This window comes from Hermetia illucens, chromosome 1 (assembly GCF_905115235.1).
Source record: "Hermetia illucens chromosome 1, iHerIll2.2.curated.20191125, whole genome shotgun sequence".
NCBI lineage: Eukaryota > Metazoa > Arthropoda > Insecta > Diptera > Stratiomyidae > Hermetia > Hermetia illucens.
Window position 1 is genome coordinate 13,051,240 of NC_051849.1, and position 25,683 is coordinate 13,076,922.

The following is a 25,683-nucleotide window of genomic DNA, read 5'->3' on the forward strand; positions in this document are numbered from 1 at the left end:
GACCCCGAACTCACCAATTTGGGAGACAACGTCAGCCGTATTAGACAATCGCAGAAGGGAGATCTTATGTTGGAACTTAAGAAATCCAAGGATGTAACCGCGGACAAATTCTTAAGCCAAATCGGGAAGACTTTAGGGCAGGAAGCCGACATAAGAGCTAGCAGGCCGGAGATCACTATAATCTGCAAAGATATAGATGAAATCACGACGAAGGAGGAGGTTCGCGAAGCTTTGGGGAAACAGTTCGATCTTGCCGGAATACAAGATTCAGTGGTGAAAACGCTAAGGAAAGCCTATGGGGGAACACAAACCGCCATCATCAGCCTACCAGTGGAGAACGCACTCAAACTGTTAGCAGCAGGGAGAGTGAGAATAGGCTGGGTTATGTGTCGCCTTAGGGAACAGGTAGCGTTAAAACGGTGCTTTAGATGCCTTGGCTTTGGTCACATTGCGAAGTCATGCACTAACCCAAATGACAGGTCAAAGCAATGCAAGAGATGCAGCAAGGACTGCGGAGTTGACCCAAATTGTCTACTGTGCAAAGGAAAGGAGGGTGTGGACCATCGGCACATTGCGGGCAGCAGCAGGTGCTCGGAATACAGGAGAGCCCTTAGCACAAATCGCAGATGAGGTTGATACAAATCAACCTCAACCACTGCGAGGCGGCGCAGGATCTACTCGCGCAAACTATCCGCGAGAAAAACATCGATGTGGCCATTCTAAGTGAACCATTCCGAAACCGCGGTGGTAGCGTTTGGGTCAAAGACCAAACGGGCTAAGCAGCGCTGTGGACTTGTGGAGAACAAGAGGACGTTGGCCGATCATAATAGGAGGCGATTTCAATGCGTGGGCTCTTGAATGAAGCAGCCGGGTAACTAATGTCAGGGGACGTGTTCTCCTCGAAACATTCGCGGAGCTGGACGTGGTACTGGCGAATGTTGGGTGTTCGTACACTTTCCGGGGAAGGGGCCTGGGGTCTATAGTGGACCTGACATACATGAGTGCCACTTTAGCCAGTAGAATCGCTTGGCATATCAGTGAGGACTATACTCACAGCGACCACCAGGCAATCTGCATAGAGATCAAGGGCGGATCGAGCTCGAAAAAGAGTTTTCGCAGAATGCCGGGTGGTATGCTTGGCTGGACAGTGAAAGCGTTCGAGGGGGACACGTTTTCCGCGGTGCTCAAATCCGTCATATCCCTGAATGGTACGGCTGGAGAGAAAGCCACCCAGATCACTCGATGGGTGACGGAAGCATGCGATGCTACTATGCTCAGAAGGCGATTGCTCCCCAGTAGGCAACCCAACTAATGGTGGAACAACGAAATCGCAAGTTTGCGAGCCGCATGTTTTCGGGCAAGGAGGCTTTGTCAGAGGCTCAGGGGAAAACCCGGTGGCGACGGTCGAGAGGAGGCACACAAGCAATTGCGTGGCCGCCTAAAGGAAGCCATTCGGAGGAGCAAAAAGAACTGCTTCAAACAGCTGTGCGACCATGCCGACATAAACCGTTGGGGCGAGGCTTACAGAGTGGTGATGAAAATGCTGCGGAAATCACCCCAGGTGACCTGTCCGCGTCTCCTGAAACAGATTGTTACCACTCTGTTCCCTCACCACGAAAATAGGGGAAGGCAAATTTTTGTTCAGCTAAATGACGGCATAATACCGCCTGTAACTGTGGAAGAGCTGCGGGAAATATGTGGTAGGTTCGGTGACAACAAGGCCCCAGGTTTGGATGGCATCCCCAACCGAGCTTTGAAACTGGCAGTGAAGACTAGGCCCGACCTTTTCTCCAACACCTTCGAGGCGTGCCTAAAAGAAGGAATATTCGCTGCCCAGTGGAAAAAGCAAAAGTTGGTGTTGCTTCCGAAGCCTGGCAAGCCACTTGGAAACCCAGCGTCGTACCGTCCTATCTGCCTGTTGGATACAATGGGGAAGATGATGGAGAGAGTCATCTACAACAGACTCCTGCCCATAGTCGAAACCAGCAATGGTTTGTCGGAACGCCAGTTTGGTTTCCGACGCGCCCACTCTACGGTGGACGCAATTGGCATGGTGGTAAACCTGGCAAAAGGTGCACTGATTTCTGGTGGCTGCTGTGCCGTGGTGGCGTTGCATGTCAAAAACGCATTCAACTCGGCCAACTGGAATAGAATTAAACGGGCGTTGGCTGACATAGGTGTCCCCGGATACTTAGCGAATTTGGTGGAAAACTACCTCTCAGAGAGGACTCTCTGGTACGGGACGGATGGGGGCCCCAAAGAGTTCATTGTCACAGCCGGGGTACCACAGCGATCGGTATTTGGTCCCCTGTTGTGGAATATCATGTATAATGGGGTGCTTGCTCTTCCCGTCCCAGAGGGGACTACGATTATCGCCTTTGCTGATGACCTAGCTGTGGTTGTTGCAGGTTTACGCAACAGATACAGTGAGAGCGGTAAAGTCCTGGCTAGAAAAGGCCGGGTTGACCTTGGCGGACGCGAAAACGGAAACGGTCTTAATAACGAAACGCAGGAAAAATAACACTGTAAAAGTGGAGGTCGGTGGACATACGGTCGTATCAAAGCCGGCTATCAAATACCTGGGGGTAATAATTGACACCAAATTTAGTTTTAAGGAACACTTAGAGTATGCATGCCAAAAGGCAGCCAGTGCCACCACGCCACTTGCAAAAATGTTGCCAAATATTGGTGGGCCGAAACATTGCCGGAGGTTGGTGCTAGCCGGAGTGGTGCGCTCCATCCTGCTCTACTCGTCGCCTGTGTGGGCAGAGGCGCTTGCAAACTCTCAGAGACGGAAGCAGGTGAACTTGGTTTACCGGCGGATGGCTTTGAGGGTTTGCAGTGCTTTTAGAACCACATCAGATGAGGCAGTATTGGTGGTGGCAGGCATGATCCCCGTTGACATTCTGGCCAAAGAAATGAGTGTCCTGTACAATGCAAGACATATGGAGGGGCATGCACAGCGTAGAAGTGCGGCAAGGTCAGAGTCGCTTGATCTCTGGCAACGCAGATGGGACGAGTCTGCGAAAGGTCGGTGGACGCACAGGCTCATTCCCAACATTAGGGTGTGGCTTGAGCGAAAACATGGGGAGACCAACTACCACATTACCCAGTTCCTCACCGGACACGGTGGTTGCTACAGGTAGTATCTGCATCGCTTTGGGTTGGATGATTTTCCGAACTGTCCCAGATGCGATGGCATACCGGAGGATCCAGAGCATGTGATTTTTCACTGCCCACGATTTGCGATGGAGAGAAGGAGCTTAAACCAGGTGCTGGGTAGGAGCGGGACCCCGGAGAGCTTGGTTACTGAGATGCTGGAGTCCGAGGAGAAGTGGCTTGCGGTTGGCTCCGCAATCATCCAAATGCAGGAGGAGTTGCTGAAGGAACAAAGAAGGAGGAAAGCTGCAAATAGGAGAAGGATGAGTGCCTAAGAGCAAACCTACCCCGCGAAGTAATACCTCAATGGTGTAGTTCCGCCGTTCGGGCGGCGGAACTGCGACGGACGTGCCTTTCTAAGATTTTCCACCTCCGTGTACGCACAAAAAAAAAAAATAGGCCTGCTTGAGATACTATGATCAATGGGTACACTATAACCAGTAAAAGGGGCACAATAGTTCTTTAAGGACTTTTCCTTGACAGAATAATAATAAGGAGCAGGCACCCTCAACGATGAAAACCACTATATAAGGGCAAATAAATCAATACTTCTAGTTTACACCTCCACTTCTGCGTTACTATTTATCTTTCCCATCAATTATAATACTGAGTCTTTAAATTTTTAATAAATAGTACAATAAACCATTTTCGACTATAAAAGCTTACCTTCTGGTTTCCTTTCCGCCATTTCTATTGAATCAGGAGGCTGTTCACTCGCAACTACAACCATCAAAACAGCCAGAAGAGCCAAAGGAAGAACAAACGACGCGCTTGCCATTTTCTTTTAAGTATGAATGAATACTACAACGGTTAGTAAATTTCAATCTGTAACGATACAAAAAAAAATACCTACGTTACTTCCTGAATGAATTTCAGCAGATCTGCAAAAAAGGATTCCATTCAAAGTATCATCAATGAATTCCATTCATTCATGTCCACGCATTGCAACGTGCATGGACCTATTTGAATCAATCACGTACTGAATGTTATGCACCATCAACTCCATGGGATGCATCCGAAAAAAATAGATTTATCTGTTAGGGTAATTCCCAAGGACATCATTGACCTTATTTAACTTTTTTTCTATTTTTAATTCAATAGTTATTGGTGGGACTTTTCGGGGGTTGAATGAATCAGGGCGAATGTGGTGTTTCATGTGTAAATATCAATTGAAGTGCTTTTGCCCTCATGTGGATTAATGGGGGTTAATTTGAAATATATATAGAAATTAAGGATAAATAAATCACTAAATAAAAGTAAATCATATTTTAATTACAAGAGAAAGCTGCTTGCTAATATCTTCTGCACCCGCGAATATACAAAGATACTCAAGTCCCTTGGGGACCAAACTTATCTTATGACCCCTTTCTTTTTTTTCCAAAGACCAAAAGTAAAAGTAGAATAATACGAGCATGAAATCGCTAATCACTTTATAAGGTAAAATCCCACACGAATAGAAAAGCCATAATTCTCATAATCACAATCTTTTCGCAGCAACTTTTCATGGGTTTCCACAAGAACTTTCTCTCTCTTCGAATTTTTGGAATTCCTCGGAGGCGAAGTTCGAGTTTAGATTTCAATTATACTTTCCATAGTCAGTTTATAGCTCGTGAAGGAAGTGATACTTTTACTTTTATTTCGCAGAATAAGATGTAACTTCGCTGGATAATAAAAGACAAAATTTAAGAAATGAAAACAACCTGAAAGGTGAGAGCAAAATTTGAATGTAAAATGGAAGAGTTAAATGAGTTTTAAGGCTTCTTTCCTTCCCGGTGTATTTTGAAAATCATAAGTACTCGGAGAAAGTGTAAATGCGCATGTGTTGAATGAAAGTCTGACGCAAGTTATAATCCCGTTATCTACTAATGGGATATATTTAAGTACTTTTGAATGAGCGATAAGTATGGAAATATGTTTTAAAAGAAGCTAATATGGAAAGTGAAAACAAGGATTTTCACGACGTGGGCTCGGACATTTAAGTATAATTTTTTCACAAAAAGTTGAATGAAATAACTTATTCGTGGATTCCCTTAATCTTACAAGATTTTTAGAATCAAATTTAATAAATCGCTGTTTATTTTCTACTCAAAATGGGAATTTATAAATTTAGCGCCCAATGTGGGTTCAGGAAGGAAAGTATTATACGAAAACTGTCAACTTGAGAAAAACTAGAAATCCGACTACGGCCGGCCCGTCCGCGGTCCAACAGCCCAAATCTATCCGCAAACGGAAGAGAAGGGCTAGGCAGAAGGGAACTGCAAGCAATAAGGATGGCGACTAGATGCTGAATACTCACAGCGACCACCAGGCAATCTGCATAGAGATCAAGGGCGGATCGAGCTCGAAAAAGAGTTTTCGCAGAATGCCGGGTGGTATGCTTGGCTGGACAGTGAAAGCTTTCGAGGGGGACACGTTTTCCGCGGTGCTCAAATCCGACATATCCCTGAATGGTACGGCTGGAGAGAAAGCCACCCAGATCACTCGATGGGTGACGGAAGCATGCGATGCTACTATGCCCAAAAGGCGATTGCTCCCCAGTAGGCAACCCAACTACTGGTGGAACAACGAAATCGCAAGTTTGCGAGCCGCATCTTTTCGGGCAAGGAGGCTTTGCCAGAGGCTCAGGGGAAAACCCGGTGGCGACGGTCGAGAGGAGGCACACAAGCAATTGCTTGGCCGCCTAAAGGAAGCCATTCGGAGGAGCAAAAAGAGCTGCTTCAAACAGCTGTGCGACCATGCCGACATAAACCCTTGGGGCGAGGCTTACAGAGTGGTGATGAAAAGGCTGCGGAAATCACCCCAGGTGACCTGTCCGCGCCGCCTTAAACAGATTGTTACCACTCTGTTCCCTCACCACGAAAATAGGGGAAGGCAAATTTTTGTCCAGCCAAATGACGGCATAATACCGCCTGTAACTGTGGAGGAGCTGCGGGAAATATGTGGTAGGTTCGGTGACAACAAGGCCCCAGGTTTGGATGGCATCCCCAACCGAGCTTTGAAACTGGCAGTGAAGACTAGGCCCGACCTTTTCGCCAACACCTTCGAGGCGTGGAATAGAATTAAAGGGGCGTTGGCTGACATAGGTGTCCCCGGATACTTAGCGAATTGGGTGGAAAACTACCTCTCAGAGAGGACTCTCTGGTACGGGACGGATGAGGGCCCCAAAGAGTACATTGTCACAGCCGAGGTACCACAGGGATCGGTACTTGGTCCCCTGTTGTGGAATATCATGTATAATGGGGTGCTTGCTCTTCCCGTCCCAGAGGGGACTACGATTGTCGGCTTTGGTGATGACCTAGCTGTGGTTGTTGCAGCAAAACACCCAGAAGATGTGGAGGTTTACGCAACAGAAACAGTGAGAGCGGTAAAGTCCTGGCTAGAAAAGGCCGGGCTGATCTTGGCGGACGCGAAAACGGAAGCGGCCTTAATAACGAAACGCAGCAAAAATAACACTGTAAAAGTGGAGGTCGGTGGACATACGGTCGTATCAAAGCCGGCTATCAAATACCTAATAATAATACCTAGTAATAATTGACAAATTGAGTTTTAGGGAGCACCTAGAGTATGCATGCCAAAAGGCAGCCAGTGCCACCACGGCACTTGCAAAAATGTTGCCAAATATTGGTGGGCCGAAACATTGCCGGAGGTTGGTGCTAGCCAGAGTGGTGCGCTCCATTCTGCTCTACTCGTCGCCTGTGTGGGCAGAGGCTCTTGCAAACTTTCAGAGACGGAAGCAGGTGAACTCGGTTTACCGGCGGATGGCTTTGAGGGTTTGCAGTGCTTTTAGAACCACATCAGATAAGGCAGTATTGGTGGTGGCAGGCATGATCCCGGTTGACATTCTGGCCAAAGAAATGAGTGTCGTGTACAATGCAAGACGTATGGAGGGGCATGCACAGCGTAGAAATGCGGCAAAGTCGCTTGATCTCTGGCAACGCAGATGGGACGAGTCTACGAAAGGTCGGTGGACGCACAGGCTCATTCCCAACATTAGGGTGTGGCTTGAAAAAAAAACATGGGGAGACCAACTACCACATTACCCATTTCCTCACGGGAAACGGTGGCTGCTACAGGCAGTATCTGCACCGCTTTAGGTTGGATGATTCTCCGAACTGTCCCAGATGCGATGGCATACCGGAGGATCCAAAGCATGGGATGTTCCACTGCCCACGATTTGCGATGGAGAGAAAGAGCTTAAACCAGGTGCTGGGCAGGAACGGGACCCCGGAGAGCTTGGTTACTGAGATGCTGGAGTCCGAGGAGAAGTGGCTTGCGGTTGGCTCCGCAATCATCCAAATGCAGGAGGAGTTGCTGAAGGTACAAAGAAGGGGGAAAGCTGCAAATAGGAGAAGGATGAGTACCTAAGAACAAACCTACCCCGCGAAGTAATACCTCAATGGTGGTCCCGCGGGGCTGGGGCTGGAGAGACCGGGGGTGGTTTTTAGTGGGTGTGAATCCCACACGCGCCCGCTGTAGTTCCGCCGTTCGGGCGGCGGACGTATCTTTCTAAGATTTTCCACCTCCGTGTACATACAAAAACACAAAAAAAAAAAAAAAGATGCTGAATCCTGCCTGTCAGAACCTTATCCTTCACCTTTACCAGGAGGAACGGAAGAAAGGGAAGCTGATCATGGACCCAAGCAGACCGGACACCGTCAACCTGGAACCACCCCAACCCCCCGGTAAAAAAAGGCACTGCGAAGGAAGATGAAGCACCTAAGGAATGAGGACATAAACGTGGCTGAACCACCAGGTGCGGTAATGTCCAGAGAAATCAGACTCAAGAAAGCGGAATTTTCGACGGAAGGTGTGGATAAACTGGTAACCCCGGTGAGACCTACACTGGATTCACCAGACTCTTCTGTCAGCGACAATGCGCCCAAGAAACGTGTGTGTAGTGGCCAACGCTTCATTGTGCTTCACACCACAGGCTACATCCACTTATCCCGCGGGGATTAGGAACGCATACCAGGAGATGACCAAATCAGCGAGAGAGATTTCAATGAAGCTGGTCCCTCCCATAGGAACACGGGCACGAAGGCGGGAAGGAAGAGGGCGTTCGTGGAAGCTGCAGTCTCAGTTCTGACTGCTGCCGTGCGAGTTTCCTCCAAGAATGACAGAATGTCAGAGGGACAGTTTACCATCCTACGGGAATGCCTGCGGAAAAAAATGCAGGAGCTCGGAACGAAGCCAAGATTTAACAGTCAAGGTTTTCGCGACAGGCTTCTCCATTTAGAGTGCACTGATGAGACTGCCTGAAAGTGGCTCCAGCAGGTAATCCCGGCTTTGAGTTCTGGCAATCGACCGGAGCATACTATTGTCAACACTGAACAGGGCCGAACATGTTGGATATTGGTTACCTGGCCCTCGAAGGAAGGCGGGGGACATCATCCACATGTTAGGTAAACAGAATCTGAGCATGAACTACGGGCACTGGAGGGTAAAATTCAGGAATGCCAGGAAGGACAAATCTACAAACGTAGAGGGTTTCAGCTCGGTATTTGAACTGGACCAAAAGCGTCTGAAAGTGCTCAGGGGACATGGTTCTCCATTTTTTCCTAGATAGATTGAAATCAAATCATCTGTAGAGCATCATCTTCATTTTGAGAGCGAAGAACAATAATGGTCTTCGACTCAAAGAATATAGAGCAAATTAGAGCTCCGCCCGAAGGATAGTGCACACAGAGACAGAACCTCCGTATAGGAGTTCGCACTCGTGAAGGGACTGTAGAGTGAATCCTACCTGCTAGTAACTTCCCCTATACCATTTACGGAACAGGCGAATGAAAGAAAAGCCAGCGACATGAACAGAACGGACTTGAAGTCAGTTCGAGTGATCGAATCTATGCAAACTGGACACTATAAACCAATGAAGGCCTTAAGTGAAAAACAGTCGAATGCTCTGCGGGATGAGACCTTTCATGGATGAGGACTTGAGAACTGAAGTAACCCCAAATGCGGCTTTTCTCAAAGAAATCGAACATGAGGGGATCGAGTCTCTGGCGGTACGTTGTGGGGGAAACTCTGTCACACGCGGACGCTTCTAACAGGTTTCCAATACATATTAGACTCAGTTTATGTCGAAAAACATAATGATTGATAAAATTAACCTGCAGCATGCCAGAGCCTCCTCCTATCTGTTGGCAGCAAGGCTGATAAAGCTGCAGGACTGACCCCCTGAACTTAGTAACGGCCATCGTACAATACCAGATTAATGGCGAGAGGAAAAACATCATAGTTGCCTCCGCTGATTTACCCTATGATTCTTTGTATCCTCCACTGACGCAAGAACTTGGGGATCTATTATACTAGCGTATGCGGAATCAAATGGTCTAGAACTCTTAATAGGTTGCGATGCTCGAATGCTTGACATATTTGATGGGGCAGTAGCAAATTCAATCTAAGAGGAGAGAAGCTATTTGATTTCATCACTTCAGTTGGTCTCATGACTGCAAACGTAGAATGCGCCCTTACGTTCGTGGGACCGAGAAGAAGTGAAGTAATTGACCTAATAATCTATACTTCAAAAGTGTTAGAGTTGATTACACACTGGCGGGTGCTAGACGAAGTCATACTCTCAGGTCAGCGGTACCTAGAATTTAATCTGACTATTGTTGGCGAATAGTCTGTAATACGAAAACGGAATCCTAGCAAAACGGATTGGACAAAGATCAATGAACTTCTTGGCAATAAATTACCGCTCCCTAGGCGACTAAGGACTCCTTTGGCGTTTGAAGATGAATTGGGAACTCTGAATTGCTCACTTTTAGAGTGCTGAAGAGGCTTATCCTATTTCCCGAAGCGAAAGCGGTAAAAGAGTTCCTTGGTGGAACCGGGAACTGCAAAACCTCAAAAAAATCAACCAGGCGACTTTTCAAAAATGCTTATAAAAGCGATAAGATAGAAGACTGGTTAAACTTCCGGAACTCACAGCGTGAATATAAGAGGGTCGTTAGGTGGTCGAAACGAGAATCCGTTAGAGCGTACAGTGAGGAACAGGAAGGCGAAAACGAGACTTCAAAGCTGTGCAGAATTCTTAAAACGGTTGAGTCGGCCAAATTGGGCTCTCTTAGGAAACCCGATGGTACTTTCACGAGTTCCAGATTGGAATTTCATCACTTCCGTTATTCTCATGACTGCAAATGTAGGGTGCATCCCTACGTTCGTGGGACCGAGAAGAAATGAAGTCATTCACCTAACAAGCTATACTTCAAAAGTGATTACACACTGGCGAGCGCTAGACGAATTCGCACTCACAAATCACTGATACCTAGAATTCAATCAGTTCCAGACTCTCCTTTGAACACTTCAAAGCACCTGACGTGGATAGCATCTATCCAGCAATGCTAAAGGAGGGTGTGAAGCGCTTAGAGCGATTGCTTTGCTTTGATTCTTGCTTTGAGCTGTGTGCCTACCTCTTAGCAGAAGGTTAAGGTAGCCTTCATACCGAAACCTGGGAAAGATGACATTCTTGCTGAAAGGTTTGCAGAAACTGGTGGAGCATCACATTCATGGAAACGCACTTAGGTCACATCCACTCAATGAAAACCAACATGCTTACCAGCGTGGAAAGTCCTGTGAGTCTGCTCTTCATTCTTTGGTTTCAAAGATAGGGGATGCAACTTTGAAGAGTGAGTACACGATATGAGTGTTCGTGAACATTGAAGGGGCGTTTGACTGTGCGCCTTTTCAAAAACTTTCTGATGCCGACAGGATGCATGGTGTTGATGATGTTTTAATGATAATGCTATGCTAACGCAGAAATTGCTGTGTTCTGAAGAGGGTGCCGATCGCTATCTAACAACGGAAGCGACGAAAGGCTGCCCCTAAGGAGGCGTGCTGTCGTCACTTCTGTGGAGTATGCTGATCGACTCATTACTACGCGAATTGCAAAATTTGGCAATACACGCTCAAAGTCATGGCAATGACGTGACTGTGCTTACTGTTGATCGGGATCTTGGAATGGTGTGTAGAAATATACAAGGTTCCGTTGATCTGATAGACAGTTAGTGCCTCAGGCAAGGACTTTCAATTAATCTAAATAAAACCACAATGGTATTATTCACAAAAAGGAGAAGGAGGCCACACTGCAAAGAACTGTGTGTCTGGGTATCACCGGTGCCATGAGCATGACATCTGGTGCAGCTATAAATGCATTACTCAATTTGCAGCCCCTGGATAAATTTATTCAAATCAATGGAATGAAAGCAGCTCATAGACAAACTCGATTAGATCTATGGGGAAACAACGGACGAAATATGTGCGATCCTAAGGGCGGCAAACTGGGAGATTAACGAGCGGGTGAAGGGCCTGTTATTTCCCTACCTACTTTCGAAGGTATTGGTCAGTTTTCTGGAAGTTTGTGTTATGGTCCATGTTCCACATCAGAAGCATATGCGTTATGTTTTGTTCGGCAGGACCGAGTAGAAGGGTCAGTTTGGGAACCGAATTTGGCGTTTTAGTTTCTCCACCGTAATTCCATCCTGCGTCAATTGAACTCCTAAGTTTATAAAATTGTCTACGTTTTCCAAGTCGTAGACCAACTTCATTTGCTATTTATAATATTTATATTCTTCGCATATGCATCGCGATTTGGAAGGACTTACAGAGCTTGAAACCTTCTTGATATTCATCAATCGTCTAATCGGTGTACAGTTCAATTCTCTTCTCTGGTATTTTTGGTTTCAGATGGGGAAAACCAAATTGTGGATAGCTTCCATGGTCCATGGACTGCCTGATTTAATGAGTTGCGGCGCCTTTTTCATTTTTGGACATTGGATGGCTGACTCTGTAGCCGCGCTCCTTATGGCACCCACGAACCTCGCGAAGTACACGGACGTGTTATGAGCACTTCCAAACGAAATGGATTTGAGGGCTTTGCGAGCGTTCAACTGTCAAAACGGAATTTTGAGGGGGTAATTATTTAGGAAGTACATTTGTATCTATTTTGTATGTCACGTAATCTAATGTTACGATTATCTCAACAATCTCGCTCTTTTAGGTATCGAAAAGAATTAATTCCTGGTTTCACATTTCCTCTCTATATTTTTGAAATAATGACCCACCAACGGACATGGGTTGTCGAGAGCGAAGTGCCAGCAAAAACTGACGTTTACGAATAATGCTCGCGGTTTGCCATAAACCTCAAAGGATACGCTTCGCGAGGCTCATAAGCGTTGTGAATTCCAAACGGAACCCGGTTTATTTCTTCCAATGTTGACAATAGAATGTTCCCATTATGACCTACGATAATTCTTGTAAATAAGACTCCCTTCTCACGCGTGTTTCACTTACACTTACAAAGAATAGTTTTGGATTTCTCCTTGTTCTTTTGTCTTAATGTTTTATTAACCCCTAGTCCGAGATATTCGTAATTTTCTCTGTTCGTCTTTCTGTTTTTCGTTCTATATGTTGCCTAGATGGCTCAGTTTTCTTGTCAAGCGCTTCCTGTCATGCATTATCATAACGATCGGAGGCGGTAGGATTCATTTTCGACTGCTTCTTCCCCTGTTGTTTTGGCAGCGCATTTAAGGTCATACCAGGTGTCATCTATATGCAAACTCGTGAAATTGAGGAGAATAGGACCTAATCGTTTTTCTGATTTCGCCTTGTATTCTTTCGCTTTTGAATCATTTTTAAGGGTTTGTGTAAACCCAAGACCTTATTAAAATCGGTTCAATGTCTGTCTGCCCGTCTGTCACACCCTATTTACTCAGGAAAGGCTGAACCGATTGTTTCAAAATTTGGTGAGAACGTACGTCCCTTTGCATGAAGCGGATGGCGCCATTTTGTATTGAATTCTAAGAGGCGCCTCCATACATGCGAAAGGAGGGAGTAATTTTTTTTCACAGAACATGGTCATGTGGGGTATCAGATGGAAGAGCTCAATGAGTACTTGTACTTTGTACTTCTTTGCTGTTATTGGGTGAAACCTAGGGGAGGTAGGGCAAAAAATATGTACCCCAAAAAGTAAAACAGGACTTGCCCACAGAACCTACCCAACCGAAAAATTAAAAAAAAAAATCACAGTGATGCAACTATATGAAATCTAGTCCTCAAAATACATCTTATTCCGATATCTAATCAATTATCAAATAAAGCTAATAATAGCATATTACAATATTTTGGAAGTTTACTGGAAAGTTTCTTTAAGTTCATCCCAGGAATACGAAATTTGGCATCAGCATAGACGAGAATACATATAGGACATAATCTTGAAAAGTTTGAAGGCAATCCGACTACTTTTAACAAAGTTATAAAAGGTCCTAGTTTCGCATTTCAGGTAAATTTATGGCATCCAAGACATGTGTGACGTGATCATCATATAAAGTGAATTTATAAGAACGGCGGGGTTTTAATTTTCCTTTTTTGACTTTTATTAGTTATTTGCAATAAACATGCCCGGTAGTAACCATACCGGCCATTTTTAATTTATGTCCGTAACATATATGTATTGGTATGCTTTTGTGCACGCAATAAAGTGGAAGTGCATGAATCACGAAATTGGAAAGAAAGCCTGACATCCCTACAACGATCAAAAGGGGAAGCAAGAAGAGCTGGCAACTAGCAAAAGAGGTACGCTCGAAAGGTAGGGTATGGTGAGCAGTGGTAACCACCAACTCACCCGGAGTAGATGGCATCTTCCCAGCACTAATCTAGAAAGACCTAGAAGTCACCTTAGAGTCTCTTTTAAGAATGATAAGGAGCCTTTGCTTTCTGAAAGGGCAGAAGTTAGAGAGTAGGCAATTAGAAGTACCGACATGCGCAAATTGATCACATGATAGCCATTAGGTGACATGGAGGTCCAACGAGGAATGGAGGTCAAACATTGGGGAAATACACTGGACCAACCATTTTCTGGAGCACGCATGTTGCAAACACTTTCCTGAAAGCTACAAGGGCTTTGATGACTTACAGGTCCTTAGCAGGGAAAAAATGGGGTTACACTCCAAAGATATTGATGGATATACACTGCCTATGATCACCTATGGGGCGATAATCTTGGCAGAAAGAACTGAACTCACCATAATAACCAAGGAGTTACACAAACTCCAAAGGCAAGCTTGCGTGTGCACCAGTGGGGCAATGAGGACATGCCCCACGGCATTCTTAGAGGTCCTTCTGGGATCATTTCCTCTCCATCTGCACATACAGGGCGATCTTCAGCCATTCTGAAGATGTGGTCGGTCCAGCTGAGCTTATTCGAGTACCCAATATGTTGAGTGGGGGTGAGTCGGGAATATTCAAACCATTGACAAGCATGGATTGGGAGGAACGGGAGCACATAGTTTATTTGAAAAGAGACAACATTGGGTTATAGAAGCATTGAACTGAACACGATTTGCGTTGCACCAACCAATAATAGATGGTATGTCCTCATTCAATGACTCAAAAATGCGCTCACGGTTGACACGCAATTTACTACGACGAGAATCAGCCAGCGAATCAAACGAATACTCGGAGTCAAGGGTGCTGTCATCAGCAAAGCTGTCGATTGGATTGAAGGCGTTACTTAAGAGGTCATTAACGAAAATGAGAAAAAGGATGGGTGACAAAACAGTACCTTGAGGTACCCCGGCATTTTGGGTATGAAGTTCTGATTCAACACCGGGGTGTTCAAGGAAGGTCATTAATTTAGAGTTGATAAGTCTTTCAAAAAGTTTTCACAGAATTGAAGTTAATGTTATTGGTCGGTAGTTAGAGGGATCACAAGTTTCTCCTCTTTCAGGTGGGGCTGTACATAAGCAATTTTCCAAGCCGATGGAAAGATACCCTGAGCGTAAGACAAATGGACAAGTTTGCGCAGACGTCTAGCTAGAGAAAAAGCGCCGCTTTTTAGGACTATGGGCGAAATACCATCAGGACCTGCAGATTTGGACACATCGAGCTTGCCTAGTAATGTAAAAACTTCACTTGTGCGAAAGTGCAAGAGTCCTTGACGAGAATCGCAAGTTTGTATGTTGGGATAACTTTGCCAAGATGATGGAAGGTTAGAGTTCCCAGAAAAAAATTCGACGAATAAATTAGCCTTCTCCGGTGATTCATTGAAAATTTCAATATTATTTATCGTTAGTTCAGTGTTTATGATCTAGAATGAAATAGTCGATAAACACACGAAGCAACACTTTACCTTGGTACTCGCCAATAAGTGACCGATAGTAAAATTGGTCTTTACTGCCGAGACGGGACAAATCAATTTTTTTCATGAAGCAAAGAAAACTTCTATCGATAGGACAATGTCTTATAAAGCCTCTTGTGTTTTATGCTGCCGCCTCCAACAACTCTCTGGCTTCCACTTTTTTCGGTCAACCAATTGCATCGATTGACGGAACACTGCTCAATAGGGTTTGGCTTGTGTTTTCAGCTCCGGGCTATACCAGATCATCATTTCGCTTTTGGTTAATTGCTTAAACAATATAATTTCCTCTTGTAACCAATTCGTCATCCCTCATCTGGTTCAAAATCCATTATTCCATATTTTGTCAATATTATCTCCCTATAAATTTATTATTGGTATCATGAAGTAGACCGAACTCTTTACAGATATGGTCCTTGTAAAAGCACGATCTTCGCCCTTTCTGATTGTTTATTGTAAATAAACAAACTTTTTGACTTGAAATTATTTAACATCGCACAATTGACAGTCAATTTTTTCTGGTTTATGTCAACACTTTTATATTTATTTATCTTTAGTCCAACTCCTTCCCCAGTTTTGTTCAACGTCACTATAATCTCTTTAGCGCTTGTTTTTGACCATAACATTATATTTATATCATCATCATCATCACCAACGGCGCAACAACCGGTATCCCGTCTAGGCCTGCCTTAATAAGGAACTCCAGACATCCCAGTTTTGCGCGAGGTCCACCAATTCGATATCTATAAAAAAGTTGTCTGGCGTCTCCGAGGAATGCATCATCCATCGGGTCGTTCTTCCTATGATGTCGATATCGTCAGCATAGGCCAGTTGGGTGGACTTAAAAAGGATCGTACTTCTTGCATTTACCTCAGCATCACGGATGACTTTCTCAAGGGCCAGGTTGAAGAGGAAACATGATAGGGCATCCTCTTGTTGTAGACCCTTGTTGATGTCGAATGATCTTGAAAGTGATATTTATATCATTACCATATAACCTTAGATAATCTGGTACAAGGCACCTCTGTTCGAGACACAAAAGCAAAAGGTTTGACTGTTTGGACGACAATCATAGGCCCCACAAGTCCAATCTCAGTAGCCAGGCGCTATACAGAGCATAGATGTGCTATTTGGCAACCCATGATACAATCCACTGATTTAGAGATATGGGGTCAGCACTGCCTACTGTATGCTAGTCCTGGTCAACATGTAGTACAAAAAAAAGGTAAGCATCTCTCAGTATCAGGTTTGTCCACACGGACAAGGTTTTCTTTAGACTACTATGTTCTTGATATATGTACTTGGTTCTTCCGAATAACAATGTCAATTACCTTCCTATATAATGGCATAGAGAGAACATTGAGGCGGAACAATCTCAACTTGACATCGATGTTCAGATAGTAATATTTCCGAAACAAGACTACTTACGAACTACGTACTATCGGAGTAAGTTCCTGACAATATGTTTTTTTGCTTCACTAGGGCTTTCTGAGAAGTTTGAGCTTCTCCTCCATTCTTCTGCAACTCAAGAACGACCCACTTATGGACTATACTGGAATAGTGGATTTTACTATTTGGCATGATACACAATACCTTTTCTAAATATGTGACCTATTCACTAACTCCGCCATGCTATTAACATAGTACGCTGGTCCCAACCCCAGGCAAAGGAGGAGGGTTTGAGGCAACCTACACTGCACTATCCTCAGTAAAACGAAAATAAAATGCTGAGATCAGGGAAAGAGATAAATAGAGTATAGTTGGAGTTATTCTACTATGCTAAATCCTACCTGATCTCTCTTGGTGACAGGCCCCGCGACAGGTCGACCAAGAAAATGCATACAATGTCGTTACAAACATGATGACCGGATTGAGTCACAAATCTCGGAGAAATGCTAAGGCGTCCACCTTAGTCGACGTGGCAGGGCGGGCCCCGGTCCTGTCGAGAAATGGGCAAGGGTTCTTGACGCAGGCATTAATATCTGCGCTCTGCAAGAAACCCGATGGCCTGGTGCCAAAAGCTGCGACGCTAAACGCGATTTGGTGAGAAGAATGAAGAAACGAGCTCACTCATACGATTGCCGACCCCTACGAATGTGGAAGAATCATGGAACCAAATGAAAGACACGATCCACAAAGCGGCCTCTGCAACCCTCGGGGTCACCAAGCCAGATACTTGGCTTTGGAATGATGATGTTGAAATGAAGGTCCGTGAAAAAAAACGCCTCTACCAAAAATTTCTCCACGATAAAACGCCTGCTAATTGGCAAATTTATAAGAATGCCAACCGTGAGGCAAAGAAAGTGGTCGCTGTCACCGGAGCGAACCATTTCAAAAATCTTTACGATAAACTGGACACTCGGGATGGCGAGAAAGATCTGTATCGACTTTCCAAAAGCCATAATGAACGTACACAGGATACCGAACACTTCTGTTGCGTTAATGACAAGAAGGGTACTTTGCTTACCAACCGTCGAGCCGCAACGGATAGATGGCGAGAATACTTCGAGCAGATTTCAAATGAAGAATTTGTTCATCCTTCACTTCCACAATCATTGCCGACATTTGGAGCAGTTCCACCTGAAGTTGAGGAGGCAAAAAAACAAATGAAATCGGGGAAAGCAACAGGACCTGACAACATCGCATCTGAGCTCTGGAAAGCGAAGAGCTGGGACCCAACACTGTGGCACAGTGAATTCTTTAACCGGGTTACTCAGGAAGGAAGAACACCATCTGACTGGCAAGAAAGTACCACTGTTCCAATATGGAAAAAGAAAGGTAGTCCAGCAGAATGTTCAAATTACCGCCTTATCCGGTTACTTTCCCATACCATGAAGATTTTTGAATGCATTCTTCACAACTGTCTTCCCGAAATCGTTGAAGTAAACGTGAATGAAACCGGATTTGTCAAGAACTGCGGAGCCACTAACACAGTACACGATGCGCGGTTACTCATGGAGAAACACCGTGAGAAACATCGCCCTCTTTACATTGCATTTCTGGATTTAGAGAAAGCGTTTGTTCGTGTACCATACGAACTCATCATCATCATCAGAAGAACTCGTGCGCTGGGTTCAATTGCTCTACCATGATCCGAAAAGTAAAGTTCGAAGTATGGCGGGTGTATAAAAACCGCTTCGTGTTTCTGTTAGTATTCATCAAGGAAGCGCACTTTCACCACTCCTCTTTGTTCTTGTTATGGACACCAGCGCCCTACACACTGCTTTATGCAGATTAAGTTTTCCTAGCATCTGATAGCAAAAATGATCTCGAGCAAGTTGTCCAAAAATGGAATGATCGCCTCATGCAACACGGTCTCAGATTGAATCTAATCAAAACTGAATTTTTGACGACCGATCCCCATGAAACAGGCACAATCACTGTCAGCGGCAGTGATCTGCCCAGAACTGAGCGATTTAAATACCTCGGATCAACGCTGTCAGCCAATGGAGAGCTGCGTTATGAAATTGCTTCACGCATTAACGCAACCTGGATGAAGTGGCGCTCCACAAATGGTGTTCTTTGTGATCGACGTATCAACGAACATCTAAAATCTAAAATTTACCGCAATGTCGTCCGTCCTGTCGCTCTCTATAGTTCTGAGTGCTGGCCGAATATAAAAGACAATGAACGGCGTCTTGCGGAGACGAAGATGTTGCGTTGGACTAGTGGCGTCACACGTTTAGATCACATCCGAAATGAGGATATCCGCTATCGTTACGGTGTTGCACCGATCGTGGAAAAGTTGCGAGAGAGGCGCCTTCGATGGTATGGTCACGCAATTCGTGCCAACGAGAATTCACTTGCCAAGATTAGTCTGAACATCGAAATCGATGGTAAACGACCAAAAGGCAGACCTAAACAACGGTGGCTTGATACGCTAGATGGGGATTTGAAAGCCTCGAGATTGCACCCAGATCAGGTATTCGATAGAGCCTAATGGCGAAGCCGATCACGACGAGCCGACCCCGCTTGTGAACGGGACAAAGGCTGAAGAAAAAGAAGAAGAAGAATATGTGACCTATTCACTGCCACTTCCGCTTTATAACGAACACCAGTCCAGGAAGCATTCATAAAAGTTGACAGATTTCCTAATGACCAATTTTCCCGTACTATTCCCAAGCTGTCCATTATTGGTAGGTGAGATACAATGAGAATTGTCCGTCGAAAATAAGATATGCAAATCTTTCCCCAAATGGCAATTATAACTCAAATTCATTGATAATCTTACAGATTCACACACATTCTTATTTATTCTGTCGGAACTTTATGTGAAGTGCTAGAAGCTCATTGAATTCTCCTAATTTATGTAGTGGAAATTTAAAAAAAAAAATGATGTTTTTTCACCGAGGAAAGAGTTCAATTCGAAATTATAAATTGGCAAATTGATTTGATTAAATGCATATGTGTACGTTAATACGGGTAACACAATTGCGTAGGAAGAGAAGTAAACTAATTAGTTCCATCAGAAGTTGGACGTCAGACAACACGACAACAACCTTCAATAATAAGCAAATAAACAGAATATTTCCCACATCATGTCCCCTATTATCCATACACCGAAACTTAACCGTGAAAATATCCCCTTTGTTTGAATTAGTATCTGCACACATATGTATCTGCGTTCATACCCACGTGAAACTGCGGATGTGAAATACGAGGAAGTATTTTACGGATCTTGTAATAGAAAATAGGGTAACCCGTTTGCGTCCTTCGCACATAGGTGCAGACATGTATCCTTTTGATTTCATTGTCATAGAAAGCCAATTTGGCTGAATCCTTTCCCTACTGCTTACCCACTTACATAGGATTAGCTCCAAAGGGTTGTCACCAAAAGAAATCCACAAAAAAACGTGTAGTGTGAGTTGTTTGCAAATAGCAGAAAATCACCGGATCTGTGACATAGGAACGTAACTTCTAGAAGAAGATATGTAGAAAAAGATGAAAAGTAGAACGAAGGGAAAGTGAATAGATGTATATGAAGAGGGAAGAATAAATTCTGATGTAGGAAATTTTCCAGCATAAGGATAATGTAGATAAATAATAATAACTTATACCATCCCCTTCCTCAGCCAAACGGGAACATCCTCACGATTTCCTGGTCACATAAATGCTTCCAACCACTTAATTGTCTTTGGCAAAGAAAAGGATTTCTTTCAGCATCAACCACTTTTATGTCCTCCACAAACGATTCATATCAAATTCCCGTTTACCCCCATAATGCCAGGACATTGTTTTTCGCATAAAAAACAATGGCTCCTCCTGTATCAACTCAAACCAACTTTCTATTATGTAAATCAAATAAATATTAACTCTACTCAAATTACTTTTCCCACTTGCATAGTTATTTCTGTCAGCAAATGATGGAGGATAAAACTATTGTCGCAGCTTTCCGTAAATCTAACCCCAAGATGTCCTTTTCTCCATCGTCTTTGTAGCCGCCAACAGCTTCGTTTTTCCGGAAGCCAGCAGCTATGCATCTTGAAAGGTGGAAAGCAGAAAACACATTGTTCTTCGGAGGTGGGTTATTCTGCACTTCATAATAGAAAAAGATTTGATGAAGGACTCGGTAAGGAGTAAATACGTTCACAAGTAAGGGTATAAAGAGAGCACTTACCGTTTTATCATATTTGAAAGAAATTCAATTTTTCTGGCAAGAGTCAATCAATTTATTCAGGGGGTAGAAAGGGTAAAACATGTATGTGACAGGGACAATACAGCAGCACTGACATAAGATACTCTTTCAACTTTTGTATAAACTATTTAATTAAACAGGTCAAAAGACGGAAGTACGGGCCTTCAGATAAGAAAGATCTCACGGATATCCTGTCTAAAAATGCTTTAATCCACGACTGTACATAGCTTGTAGCCCACCCCCAATCCCGCTCAGGGTGAAAATCATGGGAGCACGCTTGCTACTCCTTTATTTCAATAAAGTATTTATCTCATGCTCCCAAGGCAACTCCGGAACAAGAAGCATTATCTGCTTTCCTTCCCTCAATCGGTAGGCCTACATCACAGAATTGTGATGTTAAGTTTCTAGCCCACTTGAAATCTTGACGTTCCTAGGAATGCAAGCGGCCAACTCCTCAAAAAACTAAAAATCAAAATGATTCTTCCTACAGAAGGAGCAGGAAGAGAGAAGGATTCCCCCGGGGCCGAAGTTTTCAGGACAATCGTTCAACTTTCACCTCGGGCCCGTGTATCTCCGTATGACTCTACCCAGAGCATGCAAGTGTTTAGCGGAATGGCTTCGTCCGCTTTATGGGATGAGTGACGTTTTCTGAAGGATGAAACTCAAAATACGGAAGTGCGGGTCCTTGTCAGAAGGCATTTAAAAAAATTAGCTCCTAAAGGAGATATAGTACAGATAAACTCTTGGGGGAGTCAAGTATGTCTTTCCAACATTTCCAGAATCTGGTTACGAGGAAACTATCTCTGACCTGACCGTTGCATCAAAGATCTTAGGAAAAGAACTAACCATTTGATGCAGACGTCGGGCGACAAGGTTAATCTGAATAGAACAGTGATACTTCCGAACTTCGTAGTGAATAAATCCAAACAAATCTTCAATAAGGACCAAGAGGAACTTTTAAATATAGGCTTAAACTTGGCACTCCAACAAACAAGCCTGCCAAAGGAACAGGTCGCAATCGATAATGAGGCAAGCATTCAATTTGAAAGTAAGGAATTAAAAGAAACAACCCGTAATAATGTAGCTAGCATCCTTCCCTCGCATAGGGAACTAGGGATAGTGCGAAGACAAAGAAAAGTCTTGAAGGAACTAAGAGAAAAACTTGTATTTTATTTAAAAGCGAACAAAGGAAATGCGATCGTAATGGTGAAGGAGACGGACGACGACACGGCAATGTTCGAAAAACTTCAGACGGGAGAACACTTTGACCTGAAGAAAGATCCTTTGCCGGATTGCATTAAACGGATAGAAAAAGTATTAAAGGAATGTCGCCACATTATAGGGAATCTAGCCAAACTTCGGATGCCCAACCCCGTATTGCCACGAATAAAGGGTCTACCAAAGATCTACAAACCTAGCAACGAGTTCCGGGAAATTATAACAACCATAAACTCGCCCCAATATAAGCCTCATCAACGTTCACGCCCCTACAGAGGAGACTGCAGAGTCGGAGAAGGATACCTTCTACGAGGCAGTAGAACGAACCCTCGAAGCCTGTCCCAGATTTGATATCAAAATCATACTTGGGGATTTTAACAGCCAAGTAGGGAAGGAGCCCGTATTCAGGCGATACGTTGGCTCCCATAGCTTACACGAAAATACAAATGATAACGGACTGCGGACTATTCAATTAGCAGGGTCACATGAAATGGTTGTTGGAAGTACCTGGTTTGCGCGGAAAGCGGTCCACAAACATACGTGGGCCTCTCCAGACGGGACCACTTTCAACCAAATTGACCACGTGTTAATCGAACGCCGCCACCTCTCAGCCTTGATGAATGTCAGAACATATAGGGGGGCCAATATAAACTCGGATCACTATCTCGTTGGCATGGTGCTCCGAGCTCGAATAACAATACCACCTAGAATCCCCTCTGACAATCAGGTGAGAGTGAACACTGAAGCCATTCACAACACAACCCTCCGCGACACCAATAAGAGGGAAATGGATGCCGCAATAACCGCAGTCAACAGAGGACCTGGAGATGGAGCATCAACAAATGATCTTCAGAATCACCTGAAGAACGTTATCATGGGCCACAAATATACTTGGCCCCAGCCGCAAAAGGAGTCGGAACGGCTGTTTTGACGATGAATGTACGCTAGCAACGGAACGGAAGAATGCCGCACACCGAGTAATGTTGCATTCTCAAAGAACGCGGGCACGTGCAGAGACTTATCACGAACTCCGTCGAGTGGAGAAGCGACTTGACAGACGGAAAAAGGAAGCCTGGGAGATCCAACAAGTCTATGAACTAGAAAAGTACAGGGAGCAACCGCACCAGGCGCGCAAGTTTTACCAACAAGTCAGCAGGATGAAGCCTTGTACACCTCGATGCTCATCCTGCCGAGACAAAGAGGGAAATCTGATTTCCGACAGAATGGGCATATTAGAGCGATGGGTTGAGTACTTTGATGAGCTACTGAACAACCAGAACATCGGCGAATTGGAGGTCCCGCCAACTGAAGACGACGGACAAATACTGCCACCACCAAGTTTAGGAGAAACAGTCCGTGCAATTCATCGGCTAAAAAATCATAAGTCGCCAGGAGCCGATGGAATTACAGCCGAATTGGTTAAATATGGAGGCGACCAGTTACACCAAGTGGTTCATCAACTTGTGTGAATGAGTACCTGAGTCAAATCAGGGTAATAATCTCGGGCGAGCGCAATGCTGACCACATTGCCTCCTAGTGTACCGTTACGGTCTTGAATGAAGTGCTCTAACACACTTCAAGGCCCTGATCCAACATGGATTGTTGCGCCAAGGATTATTATTATTATGATAGCATAGCCAGGGTAAAACTATACACGGCCATGAGAGAATTCGGTATCCCGACGAAATTAATGAGACTGACTAGGCTGACCCTGACCAATGTGCGAGGCCAGATAAAAGCAGCAGGATTACTCTCAAGACCATTCGACATTAACAACGGTCTACGACAAGGGGATGCGCTATCATGCGTCCTCTTTAACCTGGCCCTCGAGAAAGTGATCCGTGATGCTGAGGTAAATGCAAGAGGTACGATCCTCTTCAAGTCCACCCAACTACTGGCCTATGCTGACGATATCGACATCATGAGAAGAACCACCCGAGATGTACAAACTGCCTTCATCCAGATCGAGCAGGTGGCGCGAGATCTTGGGCTGCACATCAATGAAGGCAAGACAAAATATGATATATGGTGGCAACGTCAGCACCGAAGACGAATCAACTAACAACATCAAACCGCACTGGTCAAACACAAACACGAACAAGAATAAGGATAGGAGAATACAACTTTGAGACCGTTGACAATTTCTCCTATCTAGGGTCGAAAATCACAACCGATAACAACTACGAAGATGAAATCCGCGCACGGTTGTTGTCAGCCAACAGAGCCTATTTCAGCTTACAAAGACTGTTCCGCTCGAAACGTCTCACCATAGGGTCAAAGCTTTTACTGTACAAGACTATGATCTTGCCAGTCCTCATGTATTCCTCGGAAACTTGAGTTCTTAGCAAGAAAAATTGCGAACTCTTGGCCGCGTTCGAGAGAAGAATCCTCCGAAGAATTTTTGGCCCCCTACATGAGGATAGACGATTCCGTAGCCTACACAATGACGAAATCTATGAGCGATACCATGACCGTCCGATTGTGGATAAAATCCGGCTCAATAGGTTACGGTGGGCAGGTCACTTAATCCGTATGGATGAAGATGATCCCACCCGGAAAGTCTATAAGGGCAATATCTATGGTAAAAAAGAAGACGAGGCAGACCCTGCCTAAGATGGAGCGATGGCGTAGGTCAGGACGCCAGACAGCTTTTAGGGATATCGACTTGGTGAACCTCGGCGCAAAACCGAGATGTCTGGAGTTCCTTATTAAGGCAGGCCTAGACCGGATACCGGTTATTGCGCTGTTGATGATGATGATTTAAAAAAATTACCCCCCAAACTAGGTATGCTGCCGTTAGACTTTCATGGGTGCCATGTATGTCCTCAACGTTAGTAACTTTCTAACATTACCACGATCTGGTTACGAGGAAACTGTCTCTGATATCTGCGTAAAAGTTGGTCCCAATCATGTAACTTAGAAAATTTTCAGTAGAATAGTCAGAGACTATTCACTGCCTCTCGAGGCAACTAGACGTCATTCGCCTTTGAGAGAGGAATGAGGATCCTCCAGAGAATCAGTAGTCACTTAAAAAAAAAAAGACATAATAGCAGTTTCGTCGAAAGAAACGGAGAACGGAGTAAGCTTTTGCGCCAAGGGCTGAGTCGGCTATCGAAGCGAAATCCAATGGTAACGAAAATGGTGGATGGATGAAAAAAGCAAAGGTGCGATTTTGACAGTAAGGGCAATTTGTCGTACGCGAAAATATTAAAAACGGAGAGCCAAGGAGTACAATAAGCACCTCAAATGTCTATTGTGCGGAGGTAGGGAACCCTAATGCCAATTGTACGGAGGAAAGGAAGGTAGGGATAACCGGCAGATTATTGCAGGTGGTAAATGTTCCAAACTTAGGAACTGGAATCGAAAAATAAAGTTTTTTCAAACAAACCTTAATTTTTGCATAGACGTTTAGGATCTACTTTAGCAGACTGCCTATGAATCTGAGATGGAAATCACTTTCATAAGTAAGCCCTACAGAAACCGTTATGCACAGGCCATAAAATGTGTAGGCGAAAGTAAATGGGGTATATGGGTA

The 25,683-nt window shown here is 44.6% G+C and overlaps 1 protein-coding gene across 2 annotated transcripts in view; it reads right to left on the reverse strand.

Annotated features, from left to right (window-relative positions):
- Window positions 1–25,683, reverse strand: part of LOC119659110 (RYamide neuropeptides) — a 91,932-nt gene that overhangs the window by 12,886 nt on the left and 53,363 nt on the right. For both annotated transcript variants that reach the window (XM_038067043.1, XM_038067036.1), the window contains exon 2: window positions 3,826–3,984. In XM_038067043.1, coding sequence (XP_037922971.1) covers window positions 3,826–3,937 — 112 coding nt within the window. In that variant the 5' untranslated portion in view covers window positions 3,938–3,984. The remainder of the gene's footprint in view (window positions 1–3,825; window positions 3,985–25,683) is intronic.